The sequence below is a fragment of the Trachymyrmex cornetzi genome, unplaced genomic scaffold, assembly GCF_001594075.2.
Source record: "Trachymyrmex cornetzi isolate Tcor2-1 unplaced genomic scaffold, Tcor1.1 scaffold61, whole genome shotgun sequence".
NCBI lineage: Eukaryota > Metazoa > Arthropoda > Insecta > Hymenoptera > Formicidae > Trachymyrmex > Trachymyrmex cornetzi.
In genome coordinates this window covers 3,595,901-3,617,983 of record NW_017299926.1, presented here as the reverse complement: position 1 = coordinate 3,617,983, position 22,083 = coordinate 3,595,901, and the positions used below count along the sequence as shown (strand labels likewise).

Genomic DNA, 22,083 nt, shown 5'->3' with positions numbered 1-22,083 from the left:
TCGAGCTTGAGCGCTTAAGCGATTTTACAATTGTGTCATTTTTCTGTATACCTATATACAAATAATAAAATCGATACTATAATAATATCAATCGAAGCAGACGGTTGTGTATAAATAATCGGTTATATTGATGCCTGCTACGAAGAGTAGCACGTTTCATTTGTCCTACGAAAAACTCCACTTATGACGTCATTGCGTCGAAGAACATTAGGTCTGTTTTTTATTGCCGCACTTTCTGAACTAGTACACACAGCAATAAGTTGAAGTGAAATAAATATACGTTTGTTTCACTTTAACTTATTGCACTGGTTCAGAGTGCAGCAATAAAAAACAGACCTATTGTTTCCGTTTTCACCGCGAAAATTAATTTTGAGTTTTGACTTTCGAAAAGTTATACATTTTATTTTATACCACGAATAATAATATGTTTGAGCGTTTTGTGACGAAAAGTAGTATGTTTCTTTTTACATCACGAAAACTAATACGTTCGAACGTTTAATGGCCTTTAGCCGTGAAAAAGTAACATATTTCACTTTATAGCCGCGAAAACTAATTTGTTTCATGTTTTGACTACGAAAAGTAGTCTGTTTCACTTTATACCGCGAAAAGTAATATGGTTGTGGACTATCCTTCGAGAATTTCGATGACAAAGGTTAGAAGTAGAAATACTTATACCAATGATTTTAAATGTTGGAACGCGTTATAATTTTCGCGATATAAAATGAAACGAGTTACTTTTCGCGGATAATCGCCTTTCAACGCTGGAACGTGTTAATTTAAAGGGAAACGTGTTACTTTTTGTAGTAAAACGTTCAAACATATTAGTTTTTGCGGTATAAAGCGAAATATGTTATTTTTCGCGACTAAATACGACTAAACGCTGAAACGTATGTTTTCGTAGCGAGGAATGAAACGTGATAATATTCGTCAATTAAATTGAAACGTGCTTCTTTTCGCGAAATCATGTAATATACTGTTTTTCGTAAGACAAATGAAACGTGCTACTCTTCGTAGTAGGCGTCGATCATTTCTTGGGTTTCCTTTTTATATATCTCCACTAATAATATATACTCGTAATTAATATTCAACCTACAAATATATTTTTTAATAAAAAAATAAGTATCATTAAATTAACATGCAACAAGATTGTAATGTCATAGTATATCTGTTATTACAATTAATTAATCTTTTTTAAAAATTATTGTAAAATATATATCTCTCTTTATAAATACAATTTAACAGATGCAATCTGTTGTTAAGACCATAAAACTTTATTAATTTCAACAAAATTCGTTATTATTAGAGAATAAAAAACTGGTTTAATTCTACATTGAATTGTATTTCTGAAAAATAAAAAACTTTTAGCTTACAATTAATTCGTATTATTATTTTGATTTAAAATAAAAACAATTTATACAGCGGATTTCGTTGAATGTAATAAAAGTTTATTTAATGATATATGCCGTTTTATTTATTAATAAATGCTGCGAAGTAAAAAGCTATCTGGTTCGCAGTTGAGTCATACTTCGACGATATTGCCGGATGTTGATTACACTCAGTACTAAGTATATCATAGCTAAGACCATAAAATAACCACTGTAGATGTAAAACTAAAAAAAGAAGACTGTCATGTTATTGGGAAATACACGAATTTGGTGCATTATCAGCATAATTCTTACCTGCTGTCTAATATTTAACATGATTGTATTGACGACAACAAATGTCAATAAGCTTTGCATCAATAATGCGAGAAATATGTTCACGCCGAATATTAAGCCGTGACTATCCTCGGATATACATTTAGCGACTTCAAAGCTATGAACAAGTAAAAACAAAATACCTAATTTTTTATACACAATTTTATTAAGAAGATATTTTAATCTTTAATAATGTTTGTAGCTCGCAAAAAACAAAACTACAGAAAAAAACTTTTTAATAATAAAAAGTAAAAAGTATTTGGATCTTTATTTTTAAATACATTTATTTTTTTATATAATTATTATTATTCAATTTTTTTCAAACAAAAACATATATAAACAAAATATTCCGAGATATATGTACACTCTGACGAAAATGAGAGGTTTCATGAATGTTTAACGTTTATATAAGCGTTTGCAGAAATTTATTAAGAATTTAGAAACGGTCAGTAGAATGTTCGTAAAACGGAAATTGCAACGCTGCAGCGTTGGGAAGGCATTCTCTGAAAAATAAGAAGTTTCATGAATGTTTGTTTGACGTTTACATAAACGTTTAGTTCAAGTGTTGAGCCTGCTGAACGCAGACACTTTATCAAAAAAAAGGTACAAAATTTTTCATTGGGAAGTCTCATCATACCGCGCCTTTTATCCTATTTTATTTTTCCATTGTGTCCCTCGGGTAGCGATGTTGTGCACTGCTTGAAAATTGGATATGTAGAAGAATGTTTGTTAAACGGAGGAAAAACGCTTGTGTTACGGAGTTGAGAAATGCGTTTGATAAATGTTTGAAAAGTCTGACAATGAACTTTCTGTACGAAGGTATATCAGCGTTTACTGAGCGTCCTCTGAAAAGCGTTGCTTTAACATTACAGAACTTTCATGAAACGATATGTACTGTATTTTATAAGCGTTCTGAAAGTGTTTAAACCCATTGATGTTCTGTAAGCGTTCTTATAAAGTTTGAAACCATAAAAATTCTCAAAAAATCGTCATTGAACGGTTGTCAATGCTTTATAAAGTTTCTTATTTTCGTCAGGGTATATATTGTATTATATAGTATTTTCTATTGTTTGTTAATTGTATTAATTATGTGAGAAATTTACCTTGCGACAGTAACCATGACATGATAAATTACGCCAAATATGACATAACCGACATATAAGATCTGTATGTTGTAACTGTAAGAGGATATCAATAGTATAGAGCCTTCTAAAAACGCAAACACAGAACACATTATGTCTCCTAATAGATTCCAGTTTAATCGTATTTTTCCCACACAAAATACGCTTATTGAACCTGATAAAAATAATTTGTAAAAAATTATTTTTTGGAACTTTATCTAATGTACAATTGAATTAAATTAGTCCTTTAATATTACACGTGTTATTTGATTTTATTATTTAATTTGCTTTAAATTTTATTCTGAAATTTGAAGTAAATAAGAAGAATTTAATTTTGTTTCAATCTCATCAATTTGAATATATTAAATATAGTTCTTATATAATTTATTTGCATTTTTTAATTAATAAGTATTCGTAAATCTGTTTTGTACAAAAATATTTTTAAGCAAATTATGCAAATAATTTAGACAAGATGTTTCAATAAAATGTTTGAACTATAGTATGTATAAAGACTAAAATAAAAATATATCTTGCTTATATACATAAACAAAAGATTGTTTGCTCACAAACAATTGCATTTTGAGATGCTGCTTGTCCTTCGTTTCATATTTCAATTCAATAAAATTTAAATACACGCGATTATTTTTATTAAGAATGCTTTTCTCTTACCTAAAATGGCGTATGCAAAATCCACAGCTCCATTATAAATCCTATCGCCCGGCTTCACTGCAGTTTGCCACAACAATTGTGAATAAGTGACAACCATAAGATATCCACAAGTAGAAAAAGCCCACCAGGCCGACCATTTAATTACACGATAATTAGAGTAAGCTAACACGAAGTGTTTCAACAACAGTGCATACGCGTTCTTGACCTTACAGAACAATGTATCTGGATTTTTACTATTTTTGTTGCACGATTTCCGTGAAATATTCAGTTGTTGTGACTGATTGATGGCACGTTCAATAGCATCTGAATTTTCTTCATCAATGGAAATGCGATTAATGTGATGAAAATAAATTGATTGACCCACAGGAGGTAGGAAGAATGACCAGATTGTCGCAATGCCAATTGCTAGAAATTAAATTATATTTCGTAAATGTATTACACTACATATAACGTAATTACAAAAATATATACACAAAAGTATATGTTTTATATTCTGTGTTATATTAAATGCACATAAAATGTTATATAGAATTAAATAAAGAGCTTTCGTTACTCTCTTTCCTAATTAATTGAATAATTGTCTCTAAACAATTTATTTAATTACTTGTACAATTTTATATAATAAAATTTAAATTTATGATAAATACTTTAAAAATTTATATATATAATTTTATAATTAAAATTTAACTTATATACCTGAAAGAGTTAAATAATTGAGTTGATGATAGTTTAACAAATCGAAGGAAGCTGTTAATTGAGCTATGATACCGGACATGCTGCGTCCAAATAAACAGGCTCCTTTAGTGTAACTTGTGACATCCTGGTAGTGAGTTTTATCTACTTGAGCATATATATAAGTATAATAAGCCACTTCAGCAGACATAAACAAGCCGAAAAAAAATTTTGCAATCTGTAAAATAGGTACGCTATCTCCAAGTATTATCAGAAGAAAAGTTGTAGTGCCAGACAGACCACAGAGTATAATGATTGGTTTGTATCTAATAAAATCTGTGATTAGGAACATAAGTATTAACGTCGATAAGTAACTATACGTAGTTACAGGATAAATCTCATGATTGACCTGAAAAATAAACATATGTTTGGATATTATTTAAAAATTAAAAACGCGCATTCATTAAATTAATTGCTTCACTGAACTAACTTCACTAGCTGTAAAATTTTTCCACGGTCCAGTTAAATAATCAGTCAGAAATGATTCAGAAGGTCGAAAATCTTTAAAACATCCAAACATGCATAAAATAAATGAGACCTTGAGCCAATGCATGTTCTATAAATTGTATTCTTACTAAATAAATTACAGCAAGTGTAAAAAAAATTTTCAGTATCTGCAAAAATGAAGTATTAATTTGTTTAATATATACAATATTAATTGAAATAAATAATATGCCTACTTCAAACTTTTACTATTGTAAAAGTAATAATATAAAATAATGTATATTATCTTAGAGACAATTTACTGTTCTATAGTTATATTCAATATATTAGATTGGAATAAAAATTTGTAGCGCTACATTTTTTGTATCTTGTTTACACGTTTAAAAAAAATAGCAATTACACCATTTAATAGAGCAAAATTTTAGCTATAAAAGAATTTGTTTTTTCTTTTTAATTACGGTACGTACGACGATTTTTAACAAAATTTATGAGTAATCAAAGTCAAAACGCTACCTTAAATTTTATTTAATCCGCGATAACTCAATAACAAAAAATCTTAACATTAAAAAAATCTTTTAAAAAACAACTAGGAAAACTTTAAGGTTTTACTTTAGAAAGTCGAACATTTTTGCAAGTTTTTTTGGGCACATGACAGGCCCACAAAATGAAAAGATTTTCTCATTTCCGATTTCATCCAACTTGTAGTTTTCTATATGTAAAACTCACAGAAACTCAAAAGATATAGTGCCTTTAAAAGTAGATAGTAGGATTTTAGGCTTTAAAATCCTTTTTTTTTTAATTTAAATATTTTGTTCATTTTTAATGAAGTTAGAACTACTTGAATCTTGAAATTCGCAGCGTTATGAACTTTTATTCTGACTACGTTTAAATACTGTTTTAATAAATAAATAATTAATTATAATTTCTATTATAAATATAATATTCTATGTATTATTACCTGATATCCGCATTTAATTATTTATGATAAAAGGCAGATGTCATCCTGTAATCAGATAGTCTTACATTCACAGTAACGCTCCTGTTATCTTCACCGTACTGTGCTCACGTACTGTACGTTCATAATTAATAGCCTCTTATCAGAATACTATGGTCCTCACCAACTCCGATTAAGTTAATCGATCGATGTGTCAACCATGATTGGTTAATTCTGCTAAACAGCAAATGCGATTGGTCAGTTCCAATGTAACAGTTGATCGATTAGGTTAATTGGAGTTGGTGAGACCGAACCTATGCCATCTATTACAATAATACGAAGCAGTAAAAAAATAATACATACAATTATAATATAAGACACTTCTTCCAATTTTTCTTCTAATTCACTATTTTCTTCTAATTTTTAGAATTAGAAAAAAATAAAGAATAAATTGGGCCGAGATTAAGTTAATGTAAAAATTTTTTGGCGCATGAATATGTATAAATATGTATAAACATACATAAACACATATAATCATTCATAAACATGTGTAATTATATATGAAATAGGTCTATACATGTTTATATTGGTACATTTCTCTTTCTTTTGTAAAATTACTTTTTAGTGTAATAGGAATAATAGATAATAATGTGAAAACATAAAAAATAATTAAAGGAATAATTTTCCCAGTTTTGTTTTAGAAAAAAATAAGTTTGTGCAAAAAAATAAAAAAATTGCTCATACACAGTTATGCATAAATTTGTATATAATTATACATAAGGAATTTTTTTACATTTCTTCAAACTTGATTTTTCTAAAACAAATAGTGCGAAAATTATCCTTTTAATTATTTTTAATATTTCTATTTACTATTATTATTTCTGTTACACTAAAAAGTAATTTTACAAAAGAAAGAAGGATGTATGAACATATATGGACAATTTCGTACAAAATTGTTATTATGAATATTTATACATGTTATGTATGTTTATACATAATTATATATATGCATGACAAATTTTTTACCGAGTTAGATTAGTGGAAACGGGAATAATTATATATATGTACATATATATAAGACGTACAATTCATCTCTAATCTTTCTTCCCATATATAAACGACTATAAGAGACTGTAGATAATTCTCTCGTATTAAAATAGTAACAGATATAAGCATTTCGTTAACATGATTATTGTTGTCTGACCCCATATAGCACAGAATTTGCAGCAATATCGTCGCAATAACGCTGCAATATTGCTGCAACATGCAATATTGCTGCAATGTTGCAGCATTGTTGCTGCAACTTTTGTACTGTAGGGGACATATGAAAAAAGAAGATTAATTATAATTAAGCTCGAATGATGAATTTAATATGTAATACAAAATTTTTCTAAGAGTTACTTTGTCAGTTCAATTTATTAAGCCAATTATTTGTACTAATACGGATAAAACTATCTGTACTATTTTTTGTCGTCTTTAACATATAATATAAAATATAAATATTAAATAACAAAAAAAGGTTAGAGATGATCACGAATTAAATTATAGAAAAAATTTTTATTTCAGTAGGTCAATTTGTCAATTTCAGTAGATTAATTTAAATTTGCCTTGAGCAAATTTATCGAATTAATTGTCGATTAAGTCAATTTCAAAATAGTCCTTCGAACTTCTTTAAACTATTTCGAAATTTTAAAATCGCGTCAAATTTCAATTCGTTTCCAGGCAAGGTTGCCAGATTTTTAGTGACTTTGGCACTGTAACACGCTGTACTCGTTACACCTGTATATCGTAAAGTTCCTCTAGTAGGAGTTAAGAAGATATATAAGACCAGAAGGACGCCATTGTCGGGTGGCCGGAAATAATACAATTCATAGTTGACAGTTGATAGTCCGGAAATAATACAATCCATAGTTGACAGTTGATAGTCCGATTTCGCGTTCACGCCTTCTACACCATGAAACAATTGCTCACACCAATTCACAGATTCACTACTCCATCGAAAGTATCTGCAAATTGCGGCGTTTAAGGAGACTCGAAATCTGACCAATCAGAGATCGGTACCCCTTATGATTTGACCACAGTAGTATAACCATCTCCAAGTAGCGACACTGAGCCGGTTCGACCATGACCAAAAATCAGATCTAGAATAGGATGTTTAAATGGTATAAAGCCTAATATAAAAATGCTAAAAGTAGTAAGAGTTGAACATTTGATTTATAATCTTTAGAATTTAAACTTTATGTGGGTACTCTAAATGATTACAAAGTACATTGAATATAGTACCTGATATTATATATATCTTGTTTTGGTGTTTTTCTTTCCTCCAAATATTAAATAAAGGAATTAAATACGGATGTTCGTTGATGTTGTTATTTAGCTATAAATTATTTACTTTTGTTAACGTGGAATGTTGGTCGGCTTTTGGCTTTAATAGCGATACGTGCAAGTATTATTAAACTTCAAGATAGTTAAATAAGAGTATTATTTGTAATTCTAGTATGCTAAGAAATTATCAAGTTTGTTATAAAACGTATATAAGTAAAATTCTGAGTTTTTTGTATGTGGATTAATTAATTATTAATTAATTATATATTACTGTGACTTAATGACTCCTAACTAAAGGGACTCTACTGCGTCGCCAATTATAGCGCTAAAATAGTCCAAAGTAGCTCAAAACCATTTATACTATAAGCAGTATTATATATTAGCCCGTTAAGCACGTAAAATTTGAATATTGCAAACTTATAATTAAAGTCATCATTAGCTAACATTTGTCCACCAAGATGACATTTGAAATTGCGGCAAAATCGCTAAATTGGCAACTGTGTAAATAAATTCTAGATAGTGTCAAAAGGTGGCCATCAGCTATGTAGTATCTGGTTTAGCGCGCATCTCTCATGATCGTATGACCCGCGCCAATTGCGATTATGGCGCTCACCAGATGAGAGGGGCAGTTTTACGCTGAGAACGGGTCGTTTGTGACGGACAACGTCCAACGATTTTCACGAGGTAAGACACGACGGACGCGAGGTTTTCGGTCTCCCTGCCTCTCACAGGCATGTCGATGCCTCGGCTACATCTGTGCTAGTGAGCTATCCACCGCGAGCTGTCCCGAATCGCGGGGACGCGACGGCCGTCCTTTTCCTCCAGCCATACCTGAGTACAATAATAGATTTGGCTGGAACCTGCACAGAGCCTGATTAAATAAATAGTATTGTCTCCCTCTGTATCTCTCGGACTATCGCCCCACCTCCCTTACGTCGCGATCTCGCGACGTAGATCTCCCTAAATTTTAGATCTCTTTCGAATCGACCAGAAGAAAATCATCTTTCACTCTGCGATTTCGTGGCTTTTATGACCTTTTATCCTGTACGACGAGAGAATCGAATTGTTACGTGCCTGATTAATGTTTAAGCTCCTCCAAAGCTGACGGTAGGTTTATTGGACCCATTTAATTATAAATCTCTTTGCCATAAATGTCAATTCAATTTTCTTTACGTTACATCTGCAAATTTGAATTATTTCTATTAAAATATACTTAGTATTGATTCTTTTTTTATAAGAGTTTTGGTTCTCCATGAAATTAATTAGTGCTTTTTAATTAATAGCGAATTTGATTGGGTGCACTCAGTATGCACTGGTACATATTGAGACTGTATATAAATTGATACAAAAATATGTTATTTAATATAAAAGATATACCTCAAACTCTTCAATATATAATTTACTGTGCTGTTAGATAAGGTATATATGTATTTATAATTCGAAATATTTGCATCTTATCTTTACATTTGGATTAAATCAGTGTATTGATAACTTTAATATTTGTCAGTGCACATTAATGCACTCAATTAAATTCGCTATTGTATAAATTAAATGGATTAAATTAAATTAAATCTTACAGATTCAACATCAATTACTATAAGCACAAGTTTTTTAATCCATTGATTGATTAATTGCTTTATGCACAAATGCAACTTTACTCAATAAAAGCTGCATTTGCGCATAATGCGATTGAACAATGATGAGTTAAAAAACTTGCCTTTTACTATAGACTTTAACGTTAGCTCTAGAGAGTTAATATCATTAGATTAGATGTACGTGAATGAATATAGATATGAATTTGTGTATTATGTAACAAAATATTCACTGCAATGTTCTAATCCTCTGCGAAAGAATAAATTTATACAAATTCAAGACATCATGAAGATTTCGTGTCTTTTAAGTTCATATATTTTGTTTGCTTAGATTTTCCTGCAAACTGGTGCTGTATTTTCTTTCTTATGCAGTCATTGAGACTTAATTCTGGTAATTTTTCCTTTTATAAAATATAATGTTTCAATATGGTGATCCTTTTTTTCTTACAGCAGGCAGAAACATGGAAGGTCAACAGTTCTGTTTACGATGGCATAATTTTCAAAATACTCTATTGAGCTCGTTGCCAAAGTTGCTTGACGGTGGTCATCTGACAGACGTTACGCTCAGTGCCGGCGGTAGACATATTCATGCTCACAGAATTATACTCTCGGCTTGTAGTTATTACTTTAAAGAACTTTTTAAGGTATTTATACGTATAAAACTGTCTCAATCATATTATGCAAGCCATGAAGACTTCATGTCTTTTAAATCAATATATTTTGTTTGCTTATATTTTGCTGCCAGCTGGTGTTCGTTTCTTTCTTAGACTTAATCTCGATAACTTTTCCTTTTATGAAACGCTTTGAGTAACATATCGATCTATTAATGACATAATAAATTATGAATTAAAAGAAAATTTTTTTTAATCAGCTCTATTCTAATATTATATTATTTTCATGCTTCTCTACTTGTTTCTTTTTTTTTTGTAAGTAATAACATCTAATACCTTCAAGAATAAAACTATTTTGGATAGTTAATTTGATTGCTTGAATAAGCTAAATGTAATGGATTTCTAAATTAATTCAAACTGTGATGTTAAGTTAATATTGTGTCGCTTATGTGATCAAATATGTTTAAATTCAGACTAATAATAAGATAAGAATTCTATGAAAACATTTTTAGGACTTAAGCGTTTTGCAACATCCGGTCATTGTGCTGCCAGGCATGGAATATGCAAATTTATGTGCTCTGGTCAAGTTTATGTATAATGGAGAAGTGAATATTTATCAAGAACAGTTACCTGCACTTTTAGCTATGGCTGATACCTTGCACATTTGTGGATTAGCTGACATGGCTGGGGTAAGTGATTTTTTGTGCTTAAACGATATTAAAAAGATGTACGGTCTACTTTGAAGAGTATTAGGAAAGCTTGTATTATGTAAAAGAAATTATGCTATTCTCTGCATTTATATTGTATTTTCTGAATGTATTGTACATTTTCATTTTTAGCTTGTATTTTATTTTTTATATCAATACTTTTGGCGTCATATAAAATACATAGTTCGTGAAATTATCGAGTTCTTTGTCTTAATATAACGAAAAATAATGATATACAAAATAATAAAATATTTAATTTGCTTATTTTAGGTGCGCGTATTACGTATTAATTTTTTTTTATTAATTAATTTTCAAATTACAGTATCTATTTGTATCTGAGACATACAAATTATGAAAATATGATTATTACTATTAAGTTTCAAAGTTAGATCGAGTGCAAGCTTGCTAATTGTGTATAAGAAATAAATAATGAGAGAGCTAAATATATATAACAATTTTATTGTACTATAATATATTCAGAAATAAAGACTGCCATTTTCGTGTTATTAAATTAATGGCGTGTTTTTTAGTACTTAAGGTAATTAGCATGAATAATATTTAATCTTTTTAATAAGCTTGTCCTCAAACAAAAATTTTTAATTGCTTATAACAAAGCATGCGTTTTTAAATGCCGTTATACAGGAATATAACTCCTTCTAACAGTTCTTACTATTCCTTACGAATATATACTAAATATTTTTTATTTTTCACACAAATATGTCTGTTGTAAATTTGCACAAAATAACTGTATTGTTGATACGCTCAACAATATAGCCAGTATATAATATATAGTTATGCAACATTTTCTATTAATAAGTTGCACTATTTTAAACCACAATGCATTTTCCTTTCACATTTTTTCTCCTTTTTTTCATTAACATTGATATACAACTGTTTATGCATTGTAATATTTGATTAATAGTATCTGTATATTCGATATAGCTCATAAATAATATTGCTTCTTACAATTAATAGAATGTCAGTATATTATTTTTCAATTTCTTTTTAAAACTGTAACACGTTGCATATTAAAGATATTATATGATACAATATTTATATGCAATAGCAGTAAGTGTTGTAAGCATTTGTTAAAGTTGTAAACAAATCTGTTAAGTATCTCATTAAGTAGAATTTGTCTTATCTGTAAATCATGATAAATTCAATATGTACATATTATAGCTCATTGTACATGTATTGTAAACGCTATCCTTAGAATATTCATGTTCAATACCAATATACTTAAAAAGAGTACAGAATTGCCATAATATTGTCACGAATATATTTTCTCGAAATGTCGCAGATGATTAATTTCTTTCGTACTTTAGCAGAACGGAGAACGAAGCAAAATTCGCGTTCGCTTGTTCCTCACTTAATGTTTTTATATTATCCTGATCGTGTTGTTTTGTTCAGGTTACTTAAACACATTCACTGTCGTTCCTCAAGAAGTACTTCACGAAGGAATTATACCGCTACACATATTATGTTCGTACATGCATCGAAGGAACGATAATGAATAAAAACGATATCCACGAGATCAAGATCGTTGTGTGTGTTGCAACTAAATGCAAGTGGATGCATCCCATGGAACCTTACCCCATAGAATGACTTTACAGGTATATCTAAAATAGCTTCTTCCATGAATCTCTAAATTACTAAAACTATATATTACCGAAGTTAGAACGGCGATTTCATACAACACTTATGTTTTTTTTCGCAGTACAATAATGCTTAACAGTTTAGTCAAGTGTGATGATAACAAACGTTTAGCACTAATTTCTTGATTCTAAAGATGTTATTAGCTAAAAGAAAAAAAAAAAGAAAATGCATGGAAACCTACAGACAAAATAATTTTGGAAAATGATTTTCAGATGTAGTCAAGGATTTTATGTGCTAAACTGTTAGAATTCAATGATATCTCTTGACTAAATAGTTTTTAAAATAAAAAATTAGACTTTATTAGGCATACTTAGTCCCTGTTCCATAACTCACGATTAACTCTTCTAACAGGTTCAACTTGTTTCTCATTTCTTTTCAATTCTAGAATTGGAAAAAGACAATGAATAAGTTGAACCTCGGTTAAGAGTTAATCGTGAGTTGTGGAACTGGGCCTTAGTATTGTTTAACAAATGTATATTTCTAGAACAATATAAACCAAAAAAACAAAAACAAATGTTTAAAAAATTATCATGCTAAATATCCTTAAGTAATATATTCTAATATTGATTTTAAGTAAATACGAATAAATTGCACATAATAGATAATTAATGCGCAATGCATAACCTGTTGTATAATATATGTAGAATATGCTTTACCTTATTTTCTTGAATTTTAAAATATATTTTTATCGCTGTGTGTCATCAATATTTATATTCGCAAAGTTAAAAAATACGTTTATTGTGATTATTAATTATCGAAAGCAATTTCTATTTTTGTATAAATTTTTATAATAGTAATTTTATTTAATATTATTCTATTGTAACTCAACATACTTTTAATATAAATGCTTAAAAGCATATGACGCCGCATAGTTAATACACCTTTAAATTATATATTTTTCGTTGTGTTTAATAGTGCAGTGTTTTTAATGGAGAGATATGAAATTATTTAATGTAACTTACATGATTATGCGTGTCTTATTTCAGAAAAATTCGAGACAGGATAACGACGTGTATGTGCAGTCACCAGTAATGCAACCTCAGGAAAGACTGAACGAAGAGATAATAAAGACAGAGAAAGATAATGTAATAACTCCTGGATCGTCAGAATCCGTATCATTGCCTAAAATGGATACTTTAGAGGATGAGGAGCCTAATAATGACCAAGAAAGTATACCGTATTGCGTGAAGACGAAGCCCTATTACTCTATAAACGCGAAGTTAAACCAAAGGGAAAAAACGTCAGTTCCTGTTAACGTATCTGTTAATAAGTATGTCGATAGAGGCTATTCGGAAAACATAGCGGATGAGACAGCGCCGATCATGGAGGATCAAGTCACTACTGAAGATGTAAAACCACCGCCAGCTGTGTGGGATGCAAGTTTCAAGTTACTTGCGGCGTCCACACCTAGTAGAACTTCTCAGAGTTACAACAAATCCAGTGTCACTTGTCTTATTTGTGGTAAACAATTAAGTAATCAATACAACTTGCGAGTACATATGGAGACGCATAGTAATAGCTCGTACAGCTGCACATCCTGTTCACACGTGTCGCGATCACGAGACGCTCTCAGGAAACATGTGTCCTACAGGCACCCGGTAGCTTCTCCTCAAAAACGTCCACGATATAGTACGTCAAAACCATCAATAATGTGATGATAAAGTCACTATTATGTTATTCTGTATAGACATTTTAACCCTCGCTAGGATACCTTTCCATCAAAATATATCTTTCTGTTAAAAATTATTTTTGTCGTTAAATTACAAAAAAAAGAAAGGGAAAAAATTGAAATGAAATTATTTCATTAATTAAAAATAATTAAGCATTGATATGTTGGATTATAGAATAATTTAGAATGATTACCTATGCCTATTTATGATAGATGATAGATTATGAACATAATTGAATTCGTAAGAACAGCACTGGACTGATTAATGATAAGACAAGTCGTAATAACATCTTCGTTTAAGGTGAGGTCCCACGGCCCGCGGTTTAACATGGCTCGTCACACGATTAGTCTCAAAATTGATATAAAAAAAGGTTAAAATTGCGGTCCTACGGCGTACCGTAGAATGGCTCACTATAGCTCGAGGCTTATCAGCTCGCCAAACTGTTGGTAAATTACGCGAGTCAAAGGGCTCGTGCCTTGATTGAACAAAATAATTAACTACTGTGCGTTATTGCACCATCCAATTTCTCTATGCTTGCATATAAATGTGTGAGAGCCTATTTATTATTGCTAGTTGAGACATTATAAGTGACTTTTTGATCATTCAAGTCGTAGTATGGATGATAAAAAAATTGTCGAGTTTCTATAATTACATGAAAAAATGTGTATGAAATAACTTTGCAAGTATTGACCACGTTAATATTCAACAGAATATTAATTTTATTTTTACTACTGTTACTGTTGAAAGTTTTCTATCGCGCTAATTTAATTATACGTTGAGATCTTCTAGTCCTACATCAGTGAAGAAAACTTTCAACATTTACAAAATAAACATTCTGTTGAACACGATCATTGACGATCCAATAGCGTAAGATGCTTTATCGGCTCGTCTGCTCACAAAAGTTTCTTTGGCTCGTGAAACTTATGCCAATTTTCGAAAATAACGTATCACGGGCTACAAACCATGGGTGATAACGAGCCATCCTGGTTCTACGGCGTATATAGGCTTTCCGAGCTATGGCGAGCCACGGGCCTTGGAACTCCACCTTTAAGTGTACAAAGTGTGATCATGTTCCTGAAGACCTTTAGTGTTCGAATTGTTATCGCTTTCTTGTTATTGTTATATCGTTTTAATAAAGACAAATTAGACAAGTTGTGTGACTCTTAGTGAAAATGCAATATCTCTACATATGTGCAAAAATAAAGCTGCAGCAATGAAAGAGCCGCAGAATCTTAGTTATATGGGATGTGAATTATTCTACTAATAAAGTCGATACAAAAGGTGCAAAAGACATTGCAATATAATTTTTTAATCATATATCAAGAATTGTATTAAAAAATAATATACAATATTTTTTTTTGTAGACTACGAAATAAATAAAATGCCTCCAAAACTGAGTTTCCTTAGAAGTGGCAATAAATTCTTCCAAAAGTTAATTATATCTTTTCTATACGCCATATTTTAGTATTGCAGTCCTGTCCGACGGAGATTAATGTTTCCTCATCCAGCCAAACTAAGCGTGTTATTTGACTCTGAGGATGAGCATCTGAAATATAAATGTTTATTAATTGCGATTCATTTACAAAAAGATATTTGCTATACTTACTTTTGATGATAGTATGTTTCGCTGGATTTGTCACACTCCAAATGATGATAGTGGTATCAAGACTACCACTTGCAACCATGTCACAGTTTGGAGACCAAGCAACAGAGTTTACTCTTGCATTGTGAAAACCCCATTCTCTATTATGTGCAAGCTGCAAATCAAATCAAAATAATTTAGATTTATATCCTAAAATTGTTCTCTCTTCAAACTGTATTTGTATAACGGATATTTAGTTCCATTTATACTACTCACCCTCTGTTAATCCAATAAGCACATAACAAGCCATTAATAGCAATTAATTCATTAATGAAAGCATGGTTACTTTATGCTTAATTACTTTATGCATAGCAAATATTGCCCCAACGTTATAGTGCGTCACAATTAAATTTAGTGAATAAATGCTAATAAGTATTTATCCATTAAATTTAGAGTTTTAGGCAGAATTTTTTGTTAAGTGTACTAACTTTATTACAATTATACATGTTGAATTATGGTATTAAAAAAGCAAAACTTTTTGAATTAAAAATTTTTAATGTTATTACTATTCTTGCATTTCTAACACAGTATTACTGATAGCATATAACAAATACTCGATCATGCAAGACTTAACTACATTTTTAATTGTACATAATTAAATCTAAATAATTAAAATTATCCTTTATGTAAAGTACTTTACCTTATATTCTGGTACAGTATACAGTATAACTTTTCTGTTTGCATCACAGGCAACTAAATATTTATTATCAGGACTATATGAGGCATCCGTAACTGGACCCAGGTGTTCTAGTTCAGTCTTTTGAGTTAATGTAGTGTCCGACAACTCGTAAATATAAACCTACATTGTACAAAGCTTGATAATAGCATATGAATTATTTTTTTACATTTTTCGTATACTATAAGTAACAGACGAACTTTATTGTCAGATGTGGATCCAATAGCTATATCTCCGATTTCTTGATTAATTGACACGCACGATGGCTCATAATCGATTGATAAACTGGACAACTTTTTGCCATCTTGCGTAACTGCGATCTGCAAAATACAGTATTAATAGTAACATCATTATTACGCAAAATTTACAAGTGCAAAATGTCTACAAAGATATTTATAGTTTTTAAAAATATATTTAACAAGTCCTATAATAGCGTAAAAAAATTATCCTTACTACATTTTCTGCTTAGTTAATTTTAAGCTTGCTAAATATTTTGTTAAATTTACTGAATCAATTTAAAAAATCGAAAAAATGATCTTTGTAGACATTTTACATTTGACTTACCTGTCGAACCGAAGCCACCACAACTATATCGTTATATATATCCAATCCTCGTGGTTGCGAATCCAATTTTACCACATTGGTCTCTGCGTATGCATTCGTTGCAATATCGACTGACCTTAAAGTATCGTCAATGCCAGCGGTATAGAGCAAGTTACCCGTAGCCTTCATCCCGTTAATTTGATTACCATGACCATGCCCTTGTACACGTTCATTTTCGCCTGTCTCCGCATTCCAATTGGTGATATAGCCATCGTGAGAACCAGTGTAAATCGTACTTCTATCAGGACTTAATGTTAGTACCGTTATTGATTTGTTATGACCCTGAAAAAAAAATTGGATTAAAACTGATATAATGAAAAGAATATTAAGAACAATTAAATTAGAACTTTAAAAGAGATTAATCAATCTCAGGAACAGGAATTACTTTTATTATCTTTATAGGCTTCTCAGGATTGTCGACGTCAAGATAGTTGATGAAGCCGCTAAGTGACACGGATAATAAATGTTTTCCTTGCCACAGACAGCTCACCTGGAACACAGATTATTTTAATACTTCTTTTAATATTTACTTGCATACTGTGCCTTTCCGTGTATTTTTAAACTGATTTATAAGTTACGAACTTGTTGATCGTCAACCGTCGTTCCCATGTTGAACTCCGTGATTAAAGAACGCGTTTCTACATCCCACAGTTTACAGGTTTTATCTCCGGAAGCGGTTAATAATTGCTTACTATCAGGCTTCCATGCAACCTGTAAATATAAATGTGTTGTTCAATTATATTTATTTTAAATAATATTCTAAATAATTTGTAATCATATTCTTATGTCACATCACATTACATTAAACGAATTAGATTACATACCCCATAGACTCCACCTTGATGTGCAGGGGAACCTATTTCTCCAACGAAATCAGAGGTTGTTCCATTATACAAAAACACTTTCCCGTCGAATCCACCAGAAGCAAATAGATTTCCGTCAGGAGAATAACGTACAGTTTGAACGAAACGAGTATGCTCTTGCTTTGTCATTCTATATAAATAACATGTAATGAATCACATGAAGAATTAAAATTCTCATTCTTAACAGAATATAGACTAAATTTTTCATATGTGTACATACTTGAATTTGAATGGAGGGCCTTCGAATATTCCAATAGTGTTATCTTCACTTCCAGTTATTAATCTAAATGGTCTAGTCGGTCTAAAATCGCATGAGTTGATAGATTTACTTTGACCAGAGATCTCACCCACCGACGTCCCTGTTTCTGCCATAAAGACATGCCCAAATCTAAACATAAATTATTAACATGTCAATATTACTTCTTTAACGATCTATCTTAATTCTTCAATAATATATCTTACTTCTTCTACGCATTCTAGTGAGCAAAGTATACCTTTCTCTTCCTTCTCCGACCACGACCATGCGTTGACTATCCGGTGACCAAGCAATGTCTTTGATGGGTCCGCCAATAGGGTGGAATTCATTTTTTAATATATGCTCCTTGTTAACTGTATCCCAAATACGTACTTTACCCGACTGATCTGAAATAAAGTCATACTACATTGGTTCCTTCATATATTAAAATTTAATATAAGTTGAAAAATAATTCAAGTGCTGTGAAACATTCTATGTATTATAAAGATCTCAATGAAAAAGTGATAACGCACAATTATCAAAGATTACAAATATTAAATATTATGCACCATGTTATTTACGGATGATAATTTCCATGTAAAGATAATGTACATATATATAATATTCAAGTAATTAAAAATCCCGGTAAAATGAAATATTACAATTAAAGTATCACGTACCTCCCGAAGCTATGTAAAAACCACTAGGAGAATATTTGGCAACGTTTACAGGGCAAGAATGTTCTGTATAAACATCTGCAATTGCTGGATTCTGCAATGTTCCGAGATACGCAAATTAGTGTGTCCATCTGTTATTAGTAGTAAGCATTTATTGCAATATAGAAACTTACGTCAATATTTCTAATGATAACACTGTTACCATTGGTATATAAAAAGTTCTTTCCTTTGGGATCGCCGCCTAATACAAGAGGTTGTCCTCTTTGGGTCCTTGGTAATGCAGCAAATATATATTCTATAATTTAAAAAAACAGAAACTATAAAATAAAGAAACAAGAACATCTTCAAATAAATTAAAACTAAATATCCAGACTTGAACATCAATAATTTATTTCACATCAGCATATATTGTAAATTTATAATACTAAAATATAAGCAGCAAAATATATAATTTATGTATAGATTTTTAAAAACTGCGTAACAGATGAATTCTTCAATATAATCATTTTAATAATAAATATATTATTTTATATTCCATATTATTTTTCATAAAAAATTGTGTGTGTATATTACATTTGCTCTACAATTAATTATTTATATGATATACTATTCATAATAAATGAATTCATAATATTAAATAAAATGACCTCAAAATTAGGAAAATATTATCAAACGCGCAAAAGAGATCAAATATCACGCGAACAACGCATAATGCATCCAGGTGCTGGAACCAAAATACTCTTCCTTGATACATTGGCAACAGTCCAGCTCCTAATATTTCGAATTATTTTGAGCGCTAACAAGCTACAGTATATCTTGTATCATACATGGATATAATTCCAGAAGTAATGTTGTTTAAAGAATTTTATACGCGTATTAATAAGATAAATTGGAAAAAAAAGTTATTTTAAGTAATATTATATAGCATATTATTTTAAATATAACAATAATTTTTTATCTCTTCCTTTCTCTCTTCTTCAAATGTTTCCCGTGATAAATATAAAAGATTTACGATTTATTATTATATGGCTTTTTGCTAGTATACATATTATAAATATTTAATAATAATTACTATATAATTACTATAAAAAATAATTTATTTTTTTATGATTTTCTTCACTCTGATAAGAACATAATCATATATAAAGTATATAAATCTTATCTAACATCTTATCAAACTTGGATAATTAATATTTGTGATTTTTATCTTCCTTTTTCTAGCGTGACTATATACAGGGTGTATCAAAAGTCTCGACATATTTTTCTTCACTTTTTACAAAAATTCGATTAGAACCAAATCTTTCTTAATAATTTCTTAATTTTTAATATAAAATTTAGTAACAAAAAAATTAAAAAATAAATGCTCCAAAAACAAAAAACCATTCGAAATTAAACAATAATTTTATTATTCCTTCGCATCGGGCACTAAAATACTTTAAATTTGCATTCCTTTCATGAAAGACTTGCCGATCACGATATTCTCGCTAAACGAAACATCTCCAAATTATCTAGAAGGAATTTTTGGAGTAAGAACGCATATTATACGCCAATAGCTTTTGAGCACCCTGTATACGCACATTGACATCAGCCGTGCGTCCGGCGTATCGTGTCACACACGACTGACACGACTGACACGGCACATGTGTGACAACGCTTCAAATTCGAGTGAAGCAAGAATCCAGCGAGATAAACCATGATTTACGCGGTCAAACGCAAGAGATGTGTAAAATCGTAGAGGAGCCTCCTTTCATCGTCTCGGTGCGTCGCAACGCCTCGTGATCCGATCGGAGATAAGTAAACCGGAAAAACTGAGAGGAAGATATTTCATGTAGCAAATCGGTACAATATAGTACAGTACGCCGGTACATAAAAGTAAAGGTAATGCGTTCAGATATCGCGACTTACTCGTTTCGTACGACATTCCGTCGGTGAACCCTGTGCCTCTGCACGCCCAACGATATCTAAACTAGACCGAGCGAGAGAATCTGGTGTTTGACGTGAGGATGCGACGTCCACGACAGCCTACGTGTGATAGCTCCGCGACAGCACCCACCTTCCGCACACAACACACACACACATCCACATACACACTCGCACACATACATACCAAATACGCACGCGCTGCATACACGCACACTTACGTACGAAATACTTGTTCCACCCTTCGCCTTATTTGGTTGAAACATGAACAAAGGTATTGCTAGACGCGTCTGGCCGAAGCGTGTACGAGAATCGGCAGGAGACACGGTGGAGACATCTGCTGGAAATTTCTATTGAACCAAATTGCGGCTAAAATGTTGAGGAAATCACAATGCAATAACGGCCTTAAGCTTTTTTGGATTAGAGAAAGAAAAAACGTAAAAACAGGAAAATTTAAAAAAAGATACACACGAGGTTTATTTGGTTTATTTTTTTACACATTTGTTCTCTTTCGACTTTTTTCTCTCTCTCTCTCTAAAGTGTTTAAATATATACTCATTTACTTTATATATACTTACCTAGTTATTTTAACTCTATAGGCGCATAATATTATTTAATGTTTTAAGCATATATTCTTAGAATATTAAATTAAATTATGGAAAATGCAAAGAAAGTGTAATAAGACAAAGAGGAAACGAATTTAGATAAGAGAATTTAGTAATTTTGATCTGTGTACTATTTTAGCTATATTTTTTTATGTACTTTTAATCTATTTGTTTTAATTATATTTTTAACCGATTTAAAGTCTTATATATAAACAGTTAAGATTATTTTCTAAAAACCTATGCGATAGATTTTCATAGACCTTTGTAGATTTATTGTACACTATATATATACTATATTTAACCGTCTCCAGATGTTCATTTTTCAATGTTTAGCGTATTAAACGAGAAACTACAAGAAACTCGGTATACACATAATCTTTATAATGTACTTTATTGAATATATCTTTTATATTGTATTATTATTACTTTTTTGTGTGTCATACAGAACATGTTGAACGAATGGATAAATTAAAACTGTTTTAGTGTGTAAATTAATCGTAATATATATATCTATTAATATTACTGTTTTAGTGTGTAAATTAATCGTAATATATATATCTATTAATACTATAATATATTGGTTTGATATATGTATATCAATATACGTTTTCATACAATTTTCAAAGTAAAAAGATAATATGAAACGCAACTCCTTTCTATAATCATCTCTCTCTCTAGTCATTTCACTTATTCTAATACATATT

The 22,083-nt window shown here is 30.4% G+C and overlaps 3 protein-coding genes across 7 annotated transcripts; 1 reads left to right on the top strand and 2 right to left on the bottom strand.

Moving 5' to 3' along the window:
• Positions 1-1,464: 1,464 nt before the first annotated feature.
• On the bottom strand, positions 1,465-5,639 carry LOC108766679 (thiamine transporter 2). Its single transcript, XM_018516103.1, has 7 exons — positions 5,622-5,639; positions 4,650-4,833; positions 4,184-4,568; positions 3,488-3,892; positions 2,801-2,993; positions 1,680-1,815; positions 1,465-1,610 (listed from the first exon to the last, which is right to left on the bottom strand). The coding sequence occupies exons 2-7, from the start codon at positions 4,770-4,772 to the stop codon at positions 1,500-1,502; spliced, it is 1,353 nt and encodes a 450-aa protein (XP_018371605.1). The 5' UTR covers positions 4,773-4,833; positions 5,622-5,639; the 3' UTR covers positions 1,465-1,499.
• A 2,747-nt stretch (positions 5,640-8,386) lies between these two features.
• Positions 8,387-14,250, top strand: LOC108766719 (zinc finger and BTB domain-containing protein 14). Of its 5 annotated transcripts, none has more exons than XM_018516198.1 (5): positions 8,387-8,606; positions 9,846-9,905; positions 9,968-10,158; positions 10,638-10,814; positions 13,475-14,250. In XM_018516198.1, the coding sequence occupies exons 2-5, from the start codon at positions 9,881-9,883 to the stop codon at positions 14,141-14,143; spliced, it is 1,062 nt and encodes a 353-aa protein (XP_018371700.1). In that variant the 5' UTR covers positions 8,387-8,606; positions 9,846-9,880; the 3' UTR covers positions 14,144-14,250. The 5 variants fall into 5 exon arrangements, with proteins under 5 accessions (XP_018371700.1, XP_018371699.1, XP_018371703.1 ...); XM_018516197.1 differs by having other exon boundaries at positions 8,388-8,606; positions 9,965-10,158; XM_018516201.1 differs by lacking the exon at positions 9,846-9,905 and having other exon boundaries at positions 8,388-8,606; positions 13,475-14,248.
• Positions 14,251-15,521: 1,271 nt separating this feature from the next.
• Positions 15,522-20,913, bottom strand: flr (actin-interacting protein 1 flr). Its single transcript, XM_018516196.1, has 13 exons — positions 20,760-20,913; positions 19,028-19,149; positions 18,858-18,948; positions 18,437-18,584; positions 18,163-18,330; positions 17,904-18,072; positions 17,662-17,790; positions 17,465-17,569; positions 17,041-17,361; positions 16,677-16,796; positions 16,441-16,599; positions 15,765-15,915; positions 15,522-15,704 (listed from the first exon to the last, which is right to left on the bottom strand). Exons 1-13 carry the CDS (start codon positions 20,773-20,775, stop codon positions 15,595-15,597), a joined length of 1,809 nt encoding a protein of 602 aa, XP_018371698.1. The 5' UTR covers positions 20,776-20,913; the 3' UTR covers positions 15,522-15,594.
• Positions 20,914-22,083: the final 1,170 nt, after the last annotated feature.

Bases quoted from the DNA above. Each gene is read 5' to 3' on its own strand.
- LOC108766719 (XM_018516197.1), top strand. From the start codon at position 9,881: ATGCAGTCATTGAGACTTAATTCTG. The intron at 9,906-9,964 runs GTAATTTTTCCT...TTTTTCTTACAG, and splicing joins GTCATTGAGACTTAATTCTG to CAGGCAGAAACATGGAAGGT. The intron at 10,159-10,637 runs GTATTTATACGT...AAACATTTTTAG, and splicing joins ACTTTAAAGAACTTTTTAAG to GACTTAAGCGTTTTGCAACA.
- flr (XM_018516196.1), bottom strand. The intron at 18,949-19,027 runs GTAAGTTTCTAT...GGAACATTGCAG, and splicing joins TTATCATTAGAAATATTGAC to AATCCAGCAATTGCAGATGT. The intron at 18,073-18,162 runs GTATGTACACAT...TTATTTATATAG, and splicing joins GGCCCTCCATTCAAATTCAA to AATGACAAAGCAAGAGCATA.
- LOC108766679 (XM_018516103.1), bottom strand. From the start codon at position 4,772: ATGCATTGGCTCAAGGTCTCATTTATTTTATGCATGTTTGGATGTTTT. The intron at 4,569-4,649 runs GTTAGTTCAGTG...TTTATTTTTCAG, and splicing joins AAAATTTTACAGCTAGTGAA to GTCAATCATGAGATTTATCC. The intron at 3,893-4,183 runs GTATATAAGTTA...TTTAATTTCTAG, and splicing joins CAATTATTTAACTCTTTCAG to CAATTGGCATTGCGACAATC.